The sequence below is a fragment of the Prunus dulcis genome, chromosome 5 (genome assembly GCF_902201215.1).
Source record: "Prunus dulcis chromosome 5, ALMONDv2, whole genome shotgun sequence".
NCBI classification, from domain to species: Eukaryota; Viridiplantae; Streptophyta; class Magnoliopsida; order Rosales; family Rosaceae; genus Prunus; species Prunus dulcis.
The window spans coordinates 265771-285292 of record NC_047654.1 but is presented as its reverse complement, the minus strand read 5'-3'; the positions used below and the strand labels follow the sequence as shown (position 1 = coordinate 285292).

The 19522-nt window shown below is 38.4% G+C and overlaps 2 protein-coding genes across 6 annotated transcripts; both read right to left on the bottom strand.

Moving 5' to 3' along the window:
* Positions 1-529: 529 nt before the first annotated feature.
* Positions 530-4212, bottom strand: LOC117628700 (protein PIN-LIKES 3-like). The gene is given in 12 exon segments (XM_034361199.1): positions 530-994; positions 1160-1345; positions 1429-1481; positions 1573-1673; positions 1774-1866; positions 2058-2216; positions 2219-2272; positions 2682-2803; positions 2935-3059; positions 3181-3260; positions 3423-3650; positions 3742-4212. Coding segments are annotated over 11 exon segments (1239 nt in total). The 5' UTR covers positions 3558-3650; positions 3742-4212; the 3' UTR covers positions 530-863.
* Positions 4213-5599: 1387 nt separating this feature from the next.
* On the bottom strand, positions 5600-12320 carry LOC117627096 (DEAD-box ATP-dependent RNA helicase 42). 5 transcript variants are annotated; one of them, XR_004585717.1, is made up of 4 exons: positions 12128-12320; positions 8101-11586; positions 7215-7355; positions 5600-6834 (listed from the first exon to the last, which is right to left on the bottom strand). XR_004585717.1 is itself a non-coding variant. In XM_034359008.1 (3 exons), exon 2 carries the CDS (start codon positions 11574-11576, stop codon positions 8103-8105), a length of 3474 nt encoding a protein of 1157 aa, XP_034214899.1. In that variant the 5' UTR covers positions 11577-11586; positions 12128-12320; the 3' UTR covers positions 5600-6834; positions 8101-8102. The 5 variants fall into 5 exon arrangements, 2 of the variants coding, with proteins under 2 accessions (XP_034214899.1, XP_034214898.1); XR_004585716.1 differs by having other exon boundaries at positions 7301-7355; XR_004585718.1 differs by lacking the exons at positions 8101-11586; positions 12128-12320 and adding an exon at positions 7519-7637 and having other exon boundaries at positions 7301-7355.
* Between the last annotated feature and the right edge of the window lie 7202 nt (positions 12321-19522).

Sequence of the window (19522 nt, the reverse complement as noted above, 5' to 3'; positions counted from 1 at the left end):
CGTTCTGTGTTGGAGGTTCCAAGTAGAATATACATTAGGAAAACCTAACCTTCAAAGTGGCATGTGCAAATCATAAGTAATTGGTAAAAGTTCATAGGATTGCTAGGTGATGGTGAAACCCTAGTGCTTTTATAAATTGATATTCAAAACTCTTTCCTTCAATCATATTTGTTCTNGTTTTAATATTTGTTTTTAGAATCAACNAAATTCATAATCATCTTTCTTGACCTTTTATTTTAAGTAGTCATTTGGAATTTTTTTTTACTTAAATTGCTAATTAGTCCTTGAGGAAAACGACCTTGCATGAGCATCTATACTACAATAGCCTTGTATTCTTGCAAGTATTTTATGTGATTTTAACCCTGTTTGCACAGGTACTAAAACTCCTATCAACGTGTTTAGGGATTTTAATAAGAGGATTTGAGGACTTTAGATTTGAGGGGTTTGGATTTGAATATGAGAAATTTGAGATAAGGGTTTAGAGACAACCTAGGATCGATTGCTCTGATACCATGCTAAAATATGAATATGGTTTGAATACTTTGGGTTAGGTTTTATTCTTCTCTATAAGGAGTTATATATAGGAGTTTACATGAGTGCTTTACAAGGAAATAGATATAGTAATCAATTAGCATAGAATCTCCTAATTATACAATGATTTGTCAACTATATAGAATAAGAAAGTAAATCTCTTAATTAATTAAGGAAATAAATCTCCTTGATTAATTAGGAGACTCACGTCAACAGTTGCCTTTGTTTACAATTTGCAAATAAGTTGTTTTTCCTTTTTCACAAATTGCCTACAATTCTGTTAGAAGATGGATGTAAAATTTTGCTTCAATGGAGGATGCTTTGTAGCTGTTTCACACTCGGGCCACAAGCCACATGAAAAAGGCGGACCAAAAAGTAAGTGATACTGAAGCGAAAGCATAAGTCCACAGCATGATAACTGAACATTCCTTTTCTCCTGCTCCGAACAATTGAGTCATTGTTCCTGCCATACATAAGGAAGATAAAAACATATTGTAAAGGGAAACAACACAATCAATTTGTTAGGAAAAAGAATGTCTGTTGATTATGAGAAATAACCAGTGGGGCAAATTGTAATTTGCATTGCAAAAATTGGAAGGAAAAATAACATCAGAAGAGCGTAGCATACCTATGTTCATCGCTGGTGGGAGTGAAAACTGAAGCAAAAGAACAAACAGATACAATGGATCAGAGTGCACCAACCCAAGTTTGAGTGCACCTTTAATTACCAATATTCCTATAAGAGGCAGGGCAACATAACGAACAATGATGATGCCAACAACCAGAGATTTCTGCATCCCTGGCCCTCTCAAACCTGAGAGAACAAAGTGAAGTAAGTAAAAACTGAAAAATAAATATGAAAATGGAAAAAGGTGGAGCTTTTAGGAGTTATATTACCTTTAAGTAGGTTTCCTCCTATTATCAAAGTGAGAGTTGGGATAGCTCCATCTCTGCGATCATAAAGAAGTTAAAAGACTAATAAGTGCGAAGAACACGGATAAATCACTAGCGTTGGTTACAGTATGGGCATAAGTTTTATACCCNAACAAAGAAGCAGTGTCTTGAACCACCCGTAGAGGAGCACCATCTCCTATCAGTGCTTTTCGAATCTGAGGGATGAGTCCGATTGAAAAACCAACAATCTATANNAGAAAAAAAGAAGCTGGGTTTGGTCAATGTGTTAATAAAACAGAACTAAATGTGCATCAAGATGTNTGTGCATTAAGTGCTGGAAGGACATACTGCTCCAGNAGTAGAAGGGGCAAATATTGTTTTCAGATTGAGCTTTCCAAACACCATNATTATACGTTGCTTTATTTTCCCTGAAGTTGTCATCTGCCATGACAAACGACATTGATNAGAAATTGAAAAAGGAAAAAAAAAAAAAAAAAAAAAAAAAAAAAAAACAGAAAAGGGCGATGTTATATTGGCATACTGCGGATCATACATTCAAACAAGAAACATTCTCTTTATAAAGAATATCTTAAATAGTTGGAAAAACATAGTAAATTGATGGAGTTAGCAACCTTAGCGTTTTCCTCAGATATAGTGCAGGGCAGTGCATAATCATTGGCATTGTCCTCCACAACCTCAGATTCCTTTGAAGAAAGCAGAGGCTCAGTGCAACTTATTTCGTTCGGTGTGGAGGATCTCACCGGAGACTGGGTTGAATCTTGGGTGCTCTCTTTGCGGATATCCGCACAATATTATACACATAGGACCACAAATAAATGGCTCCTATCTGAAGAGCAAAACCAATTGTATGAACAAGGCTGATTGTACTAAATAAAAAGAAAATATTTCAAGAGAATGCACTAAAAAAGAGACAGTGTTCACAAAACATATATGCATGCTTGTCCAGAATTGGATTGTGCCTGTCATATTATACACAGAAAGCTCGAGCTTGAAGTAATTTCTTAAATTCAGCCATTTAAGATCTGGCTAAACTTATCATGGTATCGAAGATTGATCTCGACTTCAACAACCAGTAATTTGCAATCACATGTGAGAGAACATAGTCTAAAAGAATGGTGGTAAACTATCGAAACTTATCTTGAGCATGTTCCCCATAATTCCTTACTTTGAGTAATACAAAACTAGATAAAGTAAGTTCGAGACCAAAAATATTAGCAGAAGAAGAAGAAATGTACCGCCATTGAAAGTGAAGCATAAGCCAATCCATAAGTACGACAGACATCAGGAGCTCCAAATGGGCTCCCTTTTTCTTTACAAACAGCTGGTACTATAATGAGGAGCAAGTTCCCCAAATTTCCTGTTTAAATAAACTCAGGAGAAACAAGGTGTATTTTATCAGTGATTTAGAAAGAATGAATAAAAATTAGAAGGCAATTTAGGGGAACAAAATGTTCAATTAAACATATATATGCTTAAATATGTGTTTACCTGCAGCACAGCAACCCAAGACGAGGCCTCGCAGATGTGCAGGAGGTCTTGTTAGCAGGAGGAGTATCCATCCTAGTATCGAACCAACAATAAATGTGATGAGGATATTCACCGGCATGAACCACCTACACATACAAATATATACACATTCAATCATATCAAACTTGTTTTAAAGTTTTAACCAATAAATCTGCCTACATGAAACAAACTGGTGCATTAAACATATTGAAATTAATTTTAACTCACAGCTTAACCATGCTTTCATATGTTATTGTCCGCGCAAGGTTGCTGCTCACCAGGGCAGGATTCAATACGTAAAATACAACCTGTTGATAAAAAAAAAAACACTTACGTATGTAGAAACAGTGAAACCACGCAAAAAAATTCTATGATTTTAGCATCCAACACAATCTAAGGTAGCCACAGAATCTATTTGGACAAAGATGCTAAATGAAAATTGCATGAATGAAAATGAAATAAGAATTTACAGTGTTTAAGTGCTTCCTAGAGTCTTCCCCGAGAATGTTGACGCTATCAAGCGCAAGATATGAGCCAAGCGCAGTGATCAAGAGCACTTTCAACACCGGAATTGAGGCGGTGATGAAGAGCTGCAAAACCTCCATCCTTGCTGAACCTGAATTATACTTGTTATTATTTTCCCTCCCTTCACCACTCTGCTCTGGAGCTGGAAATGAGCTTTATTTACCTCCTCTCCTCTGCAAACATAAAATAAGAAAAACAAAAAGACAATCCTAATTAAAATGCCATTTTTGAGAGAGGAATTGAAGAACATATGATGATATATACCTATGAATCTGTAGACGCAGCAGAGAAGAGAAGAGCAGAGTACCTACCTAACTATTTGCTATTTGAAATTTCCCAAATATTTTTTTTCTTCAAGAAATAAATCAAATGAAGGACATAAAAATTCAGAATTCCTCCTCCTCATAGACTCTGGTAATAAATGCTTGCAGAAAAACTCAAGTTACCAACAAGAAGCCAACCACATATTTATATATATTATACCGCGCACGGAACACGAGCAAGTCCTCCTTTTGATGAATTTAAGAAATAGGAGTATGCATTTGATTTGTATCGGCCCGTCTTATCTCTTGTGTTGGTCGATGGCTCAGATAACGACAGCTAATTGATTCAGGGTTCCTGTCGTTTTCCGGTTGCCATTGATGGCCTCATCTGAACGGAACATTTTGGTATTGCGGACCCCTCTCGCCATCGCTACTCTTTTTTATTTACGTTCCTTGTCCTTGCGAGGGAGAGTTTGGCTCATTCAATGTGATAAAAATTATATGTACTTATGATTTGGCCAAAAGTTATTCACATTCTCATTCGGTTAGTTTGTCGGTTTCATAACTTTATTCTCCATAATTTTAATTTCGTCAATTTTATTCATGTAATTTTCAATTACTAATAATTCAAGGACACCCACTAGTTTATGTCAAATGAGGTCCCTTGTTTCTCAACCATGTAATATATGTCTGGCTAAATTTAATCAGCAATGTAATTAGTCAATCCGCTGTTGAGCAACAGTGAGCGCCACCACATACTATTCATCTTGAGGGGACCCATGGTTTGCTTGCGCATCCAACTACGTCATTGTTCACTTCAGCATGCATCGTCATATCAAAGAGAAACTTCTTCACATCAACCTTGAGCCCTATCCCCTATGCTTCAGTATTCTCCTCCGCATAAAACCTGGATTTTATAACTCTCAAAGCTTTTCTTAGTGAGGAGTAGAGATTGAACGAGTTGAGAGAGAAGAAGCATGAGACCACCATCCCTCATTAGTGGAGGCGAGAAAAAAGAAGGAAAATAAATAGTAAAATAAAATGAAAGAAAGGATGGGGGAATTTGAAGAAAGCGAATGGAAGAGAAAAGGAGAAAAACTCTCCTTCATTTATGGCCACCAATTAGTTAGGAATGTTGACTATAAAACAATTTGCCTTCTTTCAGTTTGAATGTATCCCTTAGAAAACCAAAAAGCTTAGAGAGTTTTCAAAGATAAGAAAACCTCATTTGTGTGACAGAAAATCCTCTTGAGAGAAAAATCAAGAGAGAGTTTAGCCACCAGTGTTTGGTGAGATTATTATTGCATTCCCATTATTTTCGTAGTGGAAAATATTGAGTGTTATTTTTGCCCATTATTTACACAAAGGTGGAAAAGTCAGATCTTGGGACTACCAAATTTACTAGCTCTTTTATTTTTCGCCATCTTTACTAACAAAAGTGCCACATATGATTTGACATCTTTCTTGGAGTGACATAAATAGATTATCATAGTTTTTTTTTTGTTATTATTTATTTTAAGAATAAGCGATAGTTATTATTCATGAACAAATAAAAGTACAAAGTAACCATGTACCAAATATGTATACATATTCTGTAATGACCAAACACAATAACATGTTGAATTGATGTGGAGAGAATCAAGTTCAAGCTAAAAAATGTCTAAAATCTATGATTCAGCAACAAGAAGCACATAAAAAAGACATAATTCTAAACATATTATCTTATATTACCTCTCTTGTATCAAAAAATACAATTCTGTTTAAATATTCATTGGAAAAAATTACTACTTAATAATGTAGTTTAATTGAGTAAGAAGCACTTAAAAGATAAAATTATAGAGGAAAAAGGAAACTCTGACTTGTCAACTTTTAAGATTGGGTGCAATAGCAATCCGGTGTAATAACAATTGAGTTTAAGAAATGAAATTAAAAGGACCGAAAAACAATATTTCACGGCCCCGCCAAACAGTAAAGTGATTAAAAGAAGAGACGCACTATATTCGCTTTCTAGTCTAATTTGTCCGTTTCATGAGCGAGAAAGGAGAGAACTACAAGACAAAAAAGGAAGACGAAGAAAATCACAAAACGTCCTCTTGCACCTCCAGGCTCCACCCATTCCTCGCTCAGTCATCCGCCGTCCGCATTTTTTTATTACCATTCATTTGTCCCATTAGCTATTTTTATATCAGCTAAGCAATCCAGATCCAACAACTCAGAAACAAAGATTCGGTACGAGAGAAACCAATGATTCTTCAAACACTAACAAAAACCAGCAAAGTTTGGATCAAATTTGAGAGGAAGGGAGTGAGTATTTATCGAAGACCATTGTAGACTTGCAGTACATGATGCAAACTTCTAAGTATTAGAGAGAAGAGGAACCAATGAGAGGTTAGTTGGATTGGCCTATGTTTTTTATGCGCTCCCAAGCGGTCTTAGGTTCGAATTTTCCCCCTTCCTTTTCTCAGTCGGCCAAAAACAATGAGAGAAGATGAAGAGAAATCCCCATTACGCAACCATATACATCTTTTCCTTTGGGTGGTGAATGGCCACGAAATTCATTAGAGCTCGAGCTAGAGAAAGTAATGGTTGACAGAGTAGGGCATAAATTTCTTATGGCCGTCTGTGAGAAAAGAAAAGGACAGGTGAGACTAAAGAGGAAGGTGAAACAACACATGACAAGAATAACAACAGAATAATTTCATTTAAGACAGATTATCAGACAAAAAGCTCTGGGTTACGAGCCGAGTGAGGCCACATACAATTCCGGTAGTATCTTAACCATTTCAGACATTAGTACGCATGGTAATCACAATTGCTAAAACCAACCACTCGGGATACGAAAAGAAAAAACCATGTAAAATCACCCTACTGTTTCTGCTACCGTATGAAGCAAGCGAGCGCCAATTTCTTCTAGGCCTTTTCTAAACCTAACCACCTGTCCCGTCATCATCAAACCCAGCAGCTGATAGGGTAGGGACCACTCTCCACACCGATATCTGCTTACCAGTGGTGGACTCAATTGAAAGCATTCATGTCAAGTATTTGATGGATGAGGTGGTCATTTCCTTTAACCTTTCTTCTTTGATAGCTCAAGCTGAAACAAACAAACAACACATCAGCAAAGCTTCACTGTTGCTCATCTACTTCCTAAATTAAGATCTCCAATAGAAAGGCGGCCAATTAAACTACTAAAAACAAACAAAACCAATATTTTTAATAGAAAGCAAAAGCACAGCCTCAACTTTAGATCATTAAAGCATTCCCATAAACTACAATGAACACAGAAATCAAAAAGGTAAAGAACAAAGTCAAAAGCAGCCTCCACAACAAAGGTGTAGCAACCCCATACAGCAACAAAGCAGAGGGCACAGGACTGGTGATCTCTGCGAGGAGCTCAGTCACCCGTTATAGCAAACAATGCCCCAAAAGCTAATCCATTTTGAGACCAGCTGATTGAACGGAAGTAAAGGTCACCTTTTAACAGTACAGAAAGGATGCAGAACAAGAAATAATGGACCTCCTACTAAAAGCCTCTCTTCAGATGTAATCCAGTGCTCTACCTTAAGGAAGTATGTATATGTAGCTGCATTGGCTCCAGAAATTTCAAGACAATACCTGGAAACAATCACCAAAAAGGAAACTAGAGCAATCAAATACATAAATAGTAATCACAAATCTCACCACTCATGGAACACAAACAAAACAGAAAATGGACCAGAAGATTCTAAGCACATCCGTTCAAAATGAAGAACAGTAACATGAGGAGAAAGTGTCGCACCACGGTCGCATCTCTTGGACAGCTTTGTAATGGGCAGAGACAATATTGAACATGCGAGCATATGCATATAACATCCCTCGCACCATGGAAACGATAAACAAAAAAAAAGAAAAGAAAATCAAAAGCTCCAATCTCTGGAAAGTAAACTTTTCTTAATATCTCAAATCTCAACTCTATAATGAATTACATAGACTGGGTATTTATAATAATCTAACCCTAGAGTGAAAAGAAAAATTAAACTTATTCTAGGAAAGAAATCCTAATCCAAATAAAATAGGAAATTTAGAAATCCTACTGAAATTTGGAAAAACTAAAAATCCTAATGAAATCTGGAAAACTTAGAGAACCTAGGAACTAACAAATAAATTAGGAAACTAATTAATAGTTCCCTCTTCCATCTCTTTCGTTTGTAAACCCTAATGGGTTTGACAAAGATGTCCTCATCAAATCAGTTAACCAGAACCATTCAATATGGAATTCATTAGGGGACTGAGAAACAATTGACCAGGAACTGAGAAGCAAATTAAGTTCAGCATAAGCCGATAACAGTATGCCTAAAGTAAGTTGGAGTTAAGATCTCACACTTATAGAACTTGATATCTGCCTTGCTGTGCTCCACCAGGAAGTGATAATGCCTGATTTGAGATATCTTCCAAAACACGTTTTAATTCTGCTTTGGCTCTCTTGACAGACTGTTCAGTAGGGCCCTCAATAAACAAGTAGAGTTTGCGATCTCCCGGTCCTGCAACCTTCCCTGGTGGGAAATACTGACCCCTCGTAGTAATGGCAGCTCCAGTCCACTCTGATATAGGTCCCAAAGTTTCCTTGTGGGTAACCTTCCATCGAGCATTCTGTGGAAAATCATTTATCTCCAACTCTGCTTCATAGTGTTCAGGCATTGCATCAGCTTGGATCTTTGCCAGATTATGCTGCAAGTTCATTGCAGCTGCAATTGCTGCAGCCCGAGCTGCCCCATCATTGCCAACAACAGGCAAACCAGTCCCAGCCACAGCTGCTGCTGTTCCTGGTAATGTTAGCCCAAGGACACCTGGAAGAGAAACAGGCAGTCCACTGTTGGGAAGCAGTTGGGCAGCAGGCACAGGGGTCTGAATTGAAGCTGTACTACCTTTAGAGGCGGCAGCAATGGCTGCTATCTGAGCAAGGGCAGCCTGCTGTGAAATGTCACCCCCTGCCTTTCGGATACCTTCATCTTCATCTTCTGAATCTGACTTGTCATCCTCAAAACCATATTCTTTGGCTTGTGCTTTCTTTGCTGCTCTCCTCACTTCATCTTCCTCTTCATTAAATTTAAAACCACTTCCTCCGTAACCAGTTCCATGGGCTTGCTCGAGTCCCTGATTTACTTTTGCGGTGAAACTATCCGCAAGAGATTTCAGGTCATCTGGAACAACTTGCTCAGAGAGTTCCAATGCTTTGACAAGATCTGGAGCATATCTAGCATCTTCCTCAGAGACAAACGTTATAGCACAGCCTTTCCGACCAGCTCGCCCTGTACGGCCAACACGGTGAACATAGTCTTCATAGTGATTTGGACTATCAAAGTTGATCACCAGTTCAAGCTCCTTGACATCTAACCCTCTCGCAGCAACACTAGTTGCAATCAACAAATTACAAACATTGCTTTTAAAATCAGTTATGGTGGACTCACGATCTGTTTGATCTTTGCCCCCGTGAAGTGAGAGACAAGGATATCCATGCCTAAGCAGATCCCTAAATAAAGCATCACATTTATTCTGTGACTCGACAAATATCAAAATTTTTCCTTTCTCATACCACTCCCCAAGTAACTCTAACAATCTCAAGAACCTTTCATTTTCCAGCCTCACTTCAACCAATTGTGCTATGTCCTTATTCACAACACTCCTACCACCAACTTGTATTTCCACAGGTTTGTTCAAGACTTTGCGTGCCAAGACTTCAACCTGGCGAGGGAAGGTGGCAGAAAACAATACAGTTTGACGATCTGGCCGAATATTTTGAACAATTCGAGTGATTTGAGGTTCAAAACCCATGTCAAACATTCGATCAGCTTCATCCACTACCAAATACGTTACTCTACGCAGATTTGTTATTCTCCCTCCACTTGTACAAAGTATGTCAATCATCCTACCGGGTGTACAGACAACAATTTCAGCTCCCCTCTTCAATTCACTAATTTGTTGGGCAACACCAGAACCTCCATACACAGGCACACACCTGAGACCCAGTACCTTGGTAAACTTTTTAATATCACTGTGAATCTGCTGAACAAGCTCCCTAGTTGGTGCCATTATAAGCCCAATAGGTCCATCTCCTGCTACCACAGGGGGCTGGTCCTTGATATGCCTCAGCATTGGCAGCACGAATGCAACAGTTTTGCCTGACCCAGTTTTTGCGATGCCAATACAATCTCGACCACTCATGATTACAGGCACTGCCTGAGCCTGAATTGGCATTGGCTTTTCATAGTTTAGCTTCTTTATTGTTTCCAAGATTTTACTTGTAAGCCCAGTTTGGTGCCATGTCTTGATCGGCTTTGGCACATCCTTACCATGTATCTTCAATTCCAATTCTTTCCGATATGCACCCACCTGTTCTGGAGTCATTCTAGAGATCTCCTTCACCTCAATATAGAAATTTTTGCGGAATGGATCATAATCTATCTTAGAGTGATCAACTACAGAGAGCTTCTCAGCTTTTGTCTTTTTCACCCTTTTTATGAACTCATCATCACCTTCATCTTCTAAGGGGTCATCATCATTCTCAAGGTCCCCATAATCCGAGTCAGAATCCTCCCCAGGAATTATTCTGCCCATAGATTTATTTGAACCTCTCCTTGGCTGTTCACCATTACTTAGATCATCCTTTTTATCCTTGTTCTTCTCATCAACAATTGATGGTTCCACAGCATTGTTCAGCTTCTCAACTTCAGGCAACACCATAGAATTCATAAAAGCATCTAATGGATCAACTTCTTCATCACCAACAGCATCATCAGCCCCATTCTGCAAAGTAGGTGCATCTGTTTCATTCTCAGAATCTACCACCATAGCATCTCCGCCAGCTTCTCTGTCAGTAAGATTGTCTTCTCCATCAACATCCATATCCCTCTCTGATTTCCCTAATGAGGGTACTTCTTCATCATCAGATTCTCCTTCAAGAGTCCAGGCCTTGCCGGACTTAGGTTCATCAACATCCCCTTCCCCACGTTTCTCTCTCTCAGATTCTTCCTTCTTCCTTTTTAACTCTTGCCACTCCTGAACTCTCCTTCTCCGCTTTTCCATTTCCTCATCCAATTTCCGCTGTTCATCCTCTAACTCCTCCTCACGAGTTGGCTGCTTCTCTTTCTTAACTGAATCATCTTCATCACTCTTCTTTCTTGGGCTCCCATCTCCATCATCCCTATGTCTGTTTGACCTGCTGCTACTCCTTTCCCTCTCTTTCTCCTTGTACTCATTTTCATCTTTCCTATGCCGCTTCCTACCACGCTCCCTAACATCATCATCAGTATCATCAGTATCAATGTCCCTGCGCCTCTCCCTCTCCCGTATCCTCCTCTCTCGATCTCTGTCCTTTTCCCTCTCCCTCTCTCGCTCCCTCTTTTCCCTCTCTCTATCTTCTCCCTCTCTTTCTCGTTCCCTTCTCTCCCTCTCTCTTTCTCGTTCCTTTTCTTTTTCTTTTTCTCTTTCTTTCTCTCTATCTCTTTCTTTTTCTCTTTCTCTTTCTCTTTCCCTCTCCCTCTCCTTTTCCTTCTCTCTAGCCCTCTCTCTCTCCTTCTCCTTCTCTTTATCTATTTCTCTCTTCCTGTCTCTCGTTCTCTCTCTTTCATCATCCCGGCTTCGTGTCCTATCAGTGTCCCTGTCTCGATGCTTCTCTCTATCATACCTATCCTCAGAATCAGAACTCTTTTCTCTCTCAGAGCGCCGACTATCACGATCTCTCTTATCTTTATCTTTATCCCTGTGTCTCTCTCCATTCCTCTGTTTTTCACGTTGCCGATCTCGATGACTCCTCTTGGATTCCCCCTCCTTCCTGGATTTATGCTTGCCCTCTTCCATTTCTTTCTTCCTATGCCACTCATAAACACAAAAATCAGTTCGCATTCCAAGTATGGACAAGAAAACACAAACAGAAAACCCTAACACCACTCTACTTGCATAATCCAACATGAATTCTAATTCCTTCCAATGTCTTCTCAAATTAAAGCAACTAAAATTACCAAAGCTTGAATTTACATTTACATTAACATTAACAATAACAGAACAAAGCGAGCACACAAGAACACGTAAATTATAAATCAAAGGAAACAGACAGCTTTATCCCAAGAAGAACAAACAGAACAATATATGTACAGTGAAACTAAGGTGGTCTTTTTTTATCTTAAATCTTAATAGACCTTTATTGAACTTAAATCTTGATAGACCGATTTAATACATATCTTTCTTTGGTTTTTAAATCTTAAAACAAGGGTTAAGTTTGTCTGATCATAGTTGCCTAATTCGCTCACACCCCTACGAATTTCGATCTGGATCGAGCGTACCCAATCGCGGTACGGTATCGATCTGGAACGAAAGATTTAACGACTCAGTTCCAGAGGAGAGAACAGTACCTGATAGACGACGTCGCTGCTACACCACAGTACCTGACCGCCGACAGCAGACGAGCAATCGAGGGCACATGAGGGAGAGTGCTATAGCTGATTAGCTCACGTTTGATTCTTGGTCTCTTGATCTCTTGGCATAAGGGTAGGGAAGATCTTGGGTTCGGCGAGGATTTTTTTGGACGAATAGATTCGAAGAGGTGGGATGGGTGATAGGGCTGGGTGATAAATGGATAGGCGTAAGAGCAGTTCCAGCGGACAGCCCAGCCCACCTGGTCTCCCGAAATCAGCTCCAGCACGGGCAGGGCAAGGCCCAAGGCAAGATAGGCGCTGACGTCAGCAAAGAAAACAAAATTTAAAAAAAATCTGAAATATTACTAAAAAATTTTATACATACCTAGCAAATTTTTTTTTTCTTAATCTCATATATGTAAATAAAATTAATCTCATGTGAATAGTAATTGTCTTTGAGTTGTCATGGCAATGAGTGGAAAAACACACAAAATTGCTATGGCATATTCTATTCAAGTGAACAGTAACTGCCCTTACTTGCTCTTGGGTGAAAGTGCTCTAAGAGGGAACGTATTAGAGGTTGGGTGGGTGGGTGTGTCAATATAATAAAAGTACTGCTTCTAGTTTCAAGAATTCAATCATGTTCTCCTGGATCCTGTGGTCCAAGGAAGTTGTGGTTACCTACCATTGGATATAATCTAAGGGTTGAGAAAAAACTTGTTTAAATATCAATATGTCATCTTTTATTTTACTTTTACTGTAATAAAATACTATTTTAGTTATTAATTTTATTTTTTTTATAAAGAAGAGTTTAAAATCAGAGATGAACAACATGAACAAAAAACTCATCCGCATCTAAGATAGTCGTCTCCGACGCTAGTCATCTTATGCCTAGTGAGAAAACATGAACCTTTCATGAAAATACAATATAATTGCAAAAACCTGAGTTTGGGTTCATCAACTTTAAAAAAAAAAAAAAAAAACCCAAAATTTGTTTGTAAAAAATTGAAGTTTTCCCAAACTTTGTTCATGAATCATTCAAATCTAACATTTATAAATATAAAATTGATCACAAAAGTAGAGAATAACAGGAAAGTGACTTGGTTGTGGGTCCTTGAAATTCAATCACGTTAAAGTGTGAAGGGATGGCTTGATGGCTCTGGATTTGGCTCAATAAATTTTCTTTTGTTTCTGAAAAAATTGAATATTTGAATCTAAATCAAGAGATGAAATAGATAACCAATCAGCTGGTGAATTACCTAGTGCCTCAATGGCAGGGGTTCGAAACCCATCGGAAGCATTTTGTGGCCAGGGGCAAGCCGAACCCCAAGAGGGGATTAATCCCATCCTTCGGGTGTAGGGACACATCGTGGTATTTACTATTAAAAAAAATAGATAACCAATAAGAATTAGAGTGAATCTTAAACAGCACGTGTTCTTGATTTTCGTCAGCAACGCCGGAGTTGAAGGTAGTTGTGAATGACAATGGAGGAAGAACATGTTCTTAGTTTTCTGAGAGAGTGTGTGTTTTGGTTGGAGTGATTTTTTCTATTTTTAAGTTTTTGCTTTTGTTTAAGTTAAATTAATATTTTGTACACTAAAAGTAATAAAAATAATGACATATTGATATTTAAATCTGTTTTTTCCTCAACCCTTAGATTTTTGTCAACCACTTATTCGTAAAATAAATAAGTTCATAATTAAAATTTGCACGCAGAAACATAAATTAAAATTTATTGTTGAAACTTCAAACCAAACAAAATGGAAATTGAAATACTTGAAATTAAAAATAGCAACTTTAGCTAACTAGTCATTTCCGTTCGCTTTTGCACTAGTCTTTATGCTTGAGCTCCTTCTAAGAGAAAAGTGACTTGACATAAAGGACGGTGAGGATGGTGCTTGGTTGTGAACACCTGCATAATCGCCCTTCAACCCTTTCAATCTCATTTCATCCAATTTCTTAGCAGAGTCATCTAAAAAAGAGGATTCTTGATCAATATCTCATTTGTTGAAACGTCCATCTTTGTAGCTCTCACTAAAATGTGATTGGGGGCTAATATTGCAATGGAATTGATCAAGTATAGCAAAATTTAGCTAGTTTCTCTTAACATTATGAATGTAAGAATATGTGCTCCGAATTCTTTCCACCAACGAACTTGATATTGGTTGAGCCAACACCTTTATCATTTGTAAAATATATATTATTTAAGATAAAAATAATAATAATGAAAAAATATTGAAATTAAAATTTATACATTTTTAGAGACCTTTACTACTTCTGAAGTTTCTACACCATATGTTGACCACATATCAATGAGATCCATAACCACAACATCTATTTGAGCCTTTAGTGAACCATAAAAACCTTTTCTTTGATGGAAGCGAGCGAATTGTTCTCGTAGCAAACGAGCCTCAGCTTTAGTTCCTGATATCCTATAAAAGGCTTTTACAACATTTTTCATCACTTATATGTCTTCATTAGGGATTTTTCTAGCCACACCCCTGGTGCTATTCGACTTAAATAAACTCTGTCATAAAACCTCGGTGTTAAGGCAAATGCAAGACAATGCATGGGAATGTTCATCTTTTCCCACCTACGAAGCACAATTTCTTCAACCTCATAAAAATGTTAGGCATACATTCCACTTGGCATAATATCTTTTATTTCGCCAAGCATATTATCCATCCTTTCATAATTTTCACCCATCTTGGCAATCACCATTAGCAAAATTTACCACCAGATAAATTAGCTTTGTGAAATCTAATAATACCTCAATATATTCCCAAAAATTATCATCTTGCATAGTATTTTGAACTAGAGTAGCTAAATTCCTTTGGACTTCATCTAAATTTTTCAACAAATCTTTCCATGCTCTTTGAATAACAGTAGTTTGTAGTGTTTCTCTACAATCAACTAGTCTCTTTAACAAGATATAATGTGACGCAAATATTGTTTTAGCTACTTTCAATAACTCCAAATGTGACACACTCTTAAAAATTGCCAAACCATGTGTGTGGTTTATAAAAAAATTTGACAATTGACTTTCCAGATTTATAAATATTTGTAATGTAATAACCCAAAACAAAATATCTAAAAAGAAATAAAATATCTAAAAAGTAGGATTAATATCTTCTAGCAAAAAGACGATTTTGCCCTCGCATATTTTAATAGGGGAATATTTGACTTTTTGATCGGAAAAGAATTTGGCAATTCAGCTTACGCCGTTCCGTAGAGCACGGTGAAACGAGTCCGTAGACATGGAGTAGACCCGAATCGGAGTTGTAACGAAGAAAATACGATCAAAATACCGCGAATGGCAAAATGGTAATTTAGTCAAAAAGTCAGATTTTTATCTCTTCTCTCTCCTCTCCCCCGTCAGTTTCTCTCTCCTCTCCTCTCTCTCCTCCCGCGCGCGATCTCCCCCGACCTCCGCTTGCTTTCGAAGTCGTCCCGGCCGCCACACTTGGAGCCGATCTCAGTCGTTGGTACCAAACGAACCACCACTCGACCGCCGTCATTTCTTGACCAGCCGCGGCCCTTGCCGTGGCCGGACCTCGCCGAAAAACGCCATTTCTACCGGATTTTCAGTTCAAACTTCCAGCTCGTTTTTCTCCTTCAATTCCCCACCAAATCGATCGAGTAAGGTATGGTTTCTCAGCTATTTTTCGTGTTCTAGCTGATGGATGTATGAGTTTCGATCAATTTTAGCTCTAAAACGACCAATTTTCGACTTCAAAATTTGGCCAAAACTTCGGCCACCATGATCTACTGTTTCTGGTCACTTTTTGGGGTATGTCCAAGAATAAAAGTGACTCCAAATGGGGTGTGTTACCTAGGATAGGAGTTTGGAGTCTTGGTTCCGAGATTTTTCGACCACCCGAAATCGCTTAGGACACCCAAATCTGCCCGCGCGTGAGGCAGCGCGTGGGCGAGGGTGGTGAAGTAATTCTGTGCGGTTTTGTGATCCTCGTGTCTTCACGAGCGCGTAGGATTTCGATTCGGAGTCCGTTTGAGTCCCGAACGGATTTTCCATATCGCGCGATCCTTGGGTGCAGTGTCGTCTAATCGTCGGATCGCACTGAATTTTGGATATGTCGTACTACATGATTCCAGGATCGTGTAGGATTCGACGGATTGCGAATCGGAGTCCCAGATACTCCGAAATCCCGAACCCTGGAGCTAGGGTTTGGATTTTAAGCGATAACGCGATTTTGGCCAATCCGACCGTCCGTTTTGGAACAAATTCGCGGGACATGGTTGCTTCTCTGTGAGGAACCTTCATAGAAGCCCAGATTGGCCATCGGAGACCGTGGACCCACGGGGTCCCGGATCGGCCAGTCTGGTGGTTTATCGCTTAGTTAAGCATCGGGTCTTCCAAAACTGATCTAAGTGTCTGAAAGGCTAAGTTTTTTATAAATAAGTTTTTATATAGATGATTATATAAATGAGTTTACATAAATGGTTTTGTATTGATTTTATATAAATAAGTTTTTATATAAGCGAATTTCATTATTTGATATTGAATAAGTATTCTTGCAAGTCTTGAGCATGTTTTATACTGTTAAATACTTTGAGTTACATATATTATTGAGGTTATATTAGCAGCAGACCTTGAGCTTTATACAACAAAATAGCAGCAGCATTGAGACTACAGTTAATTTATCAGATTTCAGAGAATTATCAGATTTTCTAGTTAGACCACCATGTACCCATTTATTTATGGTGATTACCCACAGTCGGACCGATGTCTACGGACATCTAGTCTGATTTCAGTTTACGTCAGTGCACTTGACTTCGCCTCACGAGTTTCGGGGACGCTCGGACCGTGAGTGCCAGGATTTGCGGCTCGGCAGACTTGGTGTCCCGAGACTTGCCAGGATTTGCGGCTCGGCTGACTCTGTGTCCCCGAGACCTGCCAGGATTGCGGATCAGGCTGACTGCGGTCCCCTGTATCTTGCCAGAGCGGCTCGAGTCGGCTTGGTGTCATCGGGACCTGCCGGCGGATCAGGCTGACCATAGTCCCCTGATTTAGCCAGTTTGCGGCTCGGGTAGACTGCGTGACGCCCGAGACCTGCCAGGGGAATTGACGGATATGACAGGGGTACAATTAGGTGGTAGTTTCAAAGGATTTTAAGCTCTTTTATTCAGTTATGATTTTCAGCTATTTCAAACCAGTTTCTTGATAAGCTCTTTATATAATTGCTCAGTTTTACGAATCTATATACATACGATTAAATATATATATATATTCAGATGAAAACCTTATACTAAACACAGGTGAACTTTAGCTTTACTTATCAAGTTATTTTTACTATGGGGGTTATTATGATTTTAAACTGTTTTCAAGAATCTTATGTTTGGTCCACTCACATTTTCAACCTGTTTTCCGCCCCCAGGGCGTAAAAGTGCGCAGGATCCACCACCGGGCCATTCATTACTTCCGCGCCACCAAGTAAGGTAGAGTTTTGTGGAAAAATTCTTGGAACTCTATGAACTTTAGAAAATGCTCTGATATCTAGTTTTAGTGAAAAACTGAAGCTGGTAAATACTTGGTTATTCTATTCTGGCAATTGGTGTAGTTTTATTTGATTGTTTGACAGGTGGAAAAATTTGGGTTTGGTCAAAATACAAGGGAGATTCTGCCGAATTTTGGCAGAAGTCTAAGGGAAATTTTAAACAGCTTTTGAAATGAGAAGGGTAAAAAGGTCATTTGTGCCCGACATTCGCCAGGTGTCGGACACGCACAGGACTTGGCTCGAATTCCAAAGAGGAAATTGGGTCGGGTCCTGTCATGTAAGCCACTCAAAATTTGGTGCAAAATCTTTTAAAATGACATTTAAGATATGAAAAACACATGGAGACTAAAAAATATGCTCTTATACCTTTCCAATCTCTCTCCTAGCTGAAACACAATTACTTGCATTGTCAGTTATTAATTGGAGAACATTATAGGGCTCCAGTTCTTCAATTACTTCAAGTAAGAGGCTTTCGATCTCTTTACCAGTCTTTTCAATCTCTAACATATCATGTGTCACGTCCCAAATTTTCGACAACAAATAACCCTTGAATTATTACAAACAAAAAGATCCAGGACGTGAAGCTCGGAAACTTCAACAAATGTAGTAGGAATTTTGTTTTCTTTTTCCTTATTACAGTACAACTCGTTCCGAACCCACAATGTAAATACATACTCAACTCTTTTGAGTCAAATATTATATCACACCAATTATATAATAAATTGAAACTTCAACTTATTACATAATCTACTCCTCAAAGTTTATTACACCACCAAAACAACTTTATAAATTGCGCACACATTATTTAACCTCGTATGATTTTTCAGAATATTAATAACAACAAAATCCAAAATTTGAGGCTATTACATTATACCCTCCTTAAAAGAATTTCGTCCTGAAATTCAACCGCACTCGGCATCAACAAATATCCAAAATTCACCCAGAATTAGCTTCAACAAGTATGATGATACTTCCTCTTTGATTCCAATTTCAGTTTTAAATCTAGTCAAAACTCACAATTATAATCATCTACTTTTAATGTTATAATCATCACCAACCAAACATCAACCAACATTCTTATGGCAAACAATTCCACAAAACATATTTCATTTCATTTCCAAACAAGTACAACCAACAATATTTGAAAATAAAAAAACAACTTAAAAGTGCAATCCTTTAAAAGTACACCACTAAAAAAACAACTCTCACAACACTCAACTTAAATATTTTTGTCTCATTTCAAGAGATTAATACTCAATAGAGTTTCAACTCCCTTTGCTTTATCATCTACTTCGGAAAGATTTCGAACTTTCAGCCTTCACCTCAAACATTATTGGCCTTGAACTCTGCAAGTCAGCAGTCACCTCCATAGGTCTTGAACTCTAGCCTTCTGCCATAGGTTCGACAATAGTTACACCACGGGCTTTCTTTCTTGGTGGGTCCCCAAACAGTTTTCTGAAAAATACCCATTTAGCACCTTCATCCACTTTGTCTTGGACCTCTCAGACCCTCTTATTTGTAACTTCTACCTCGTCCAACTTTTGCCTCATTTCTCTAGGGTACATGTCTACCATCCTTGATAGCTCATTGTTATCCTTCAGCAGCCTACGAGTCATTGCAGCATGCAAAAAATGGTCACCTTTCTTCTTATCCTTCAAGTGCTTGATTACAGAGTGACACTCATCCAACACAGCCTTCAACCTAAGGACTTCCTCAGCATTCCTTTCACGCTCTATGCTTAACTCATCTTATAGTTTTGAGTCTTCAGAGTAGCATGATCATGCTTATTCTTCAATTCATTATGATCCTTGATCAACGTGTGACACTCTCGAAGCGCAATCCTCAGATTCCTTGATTGAAGTGTCAATTCTTACA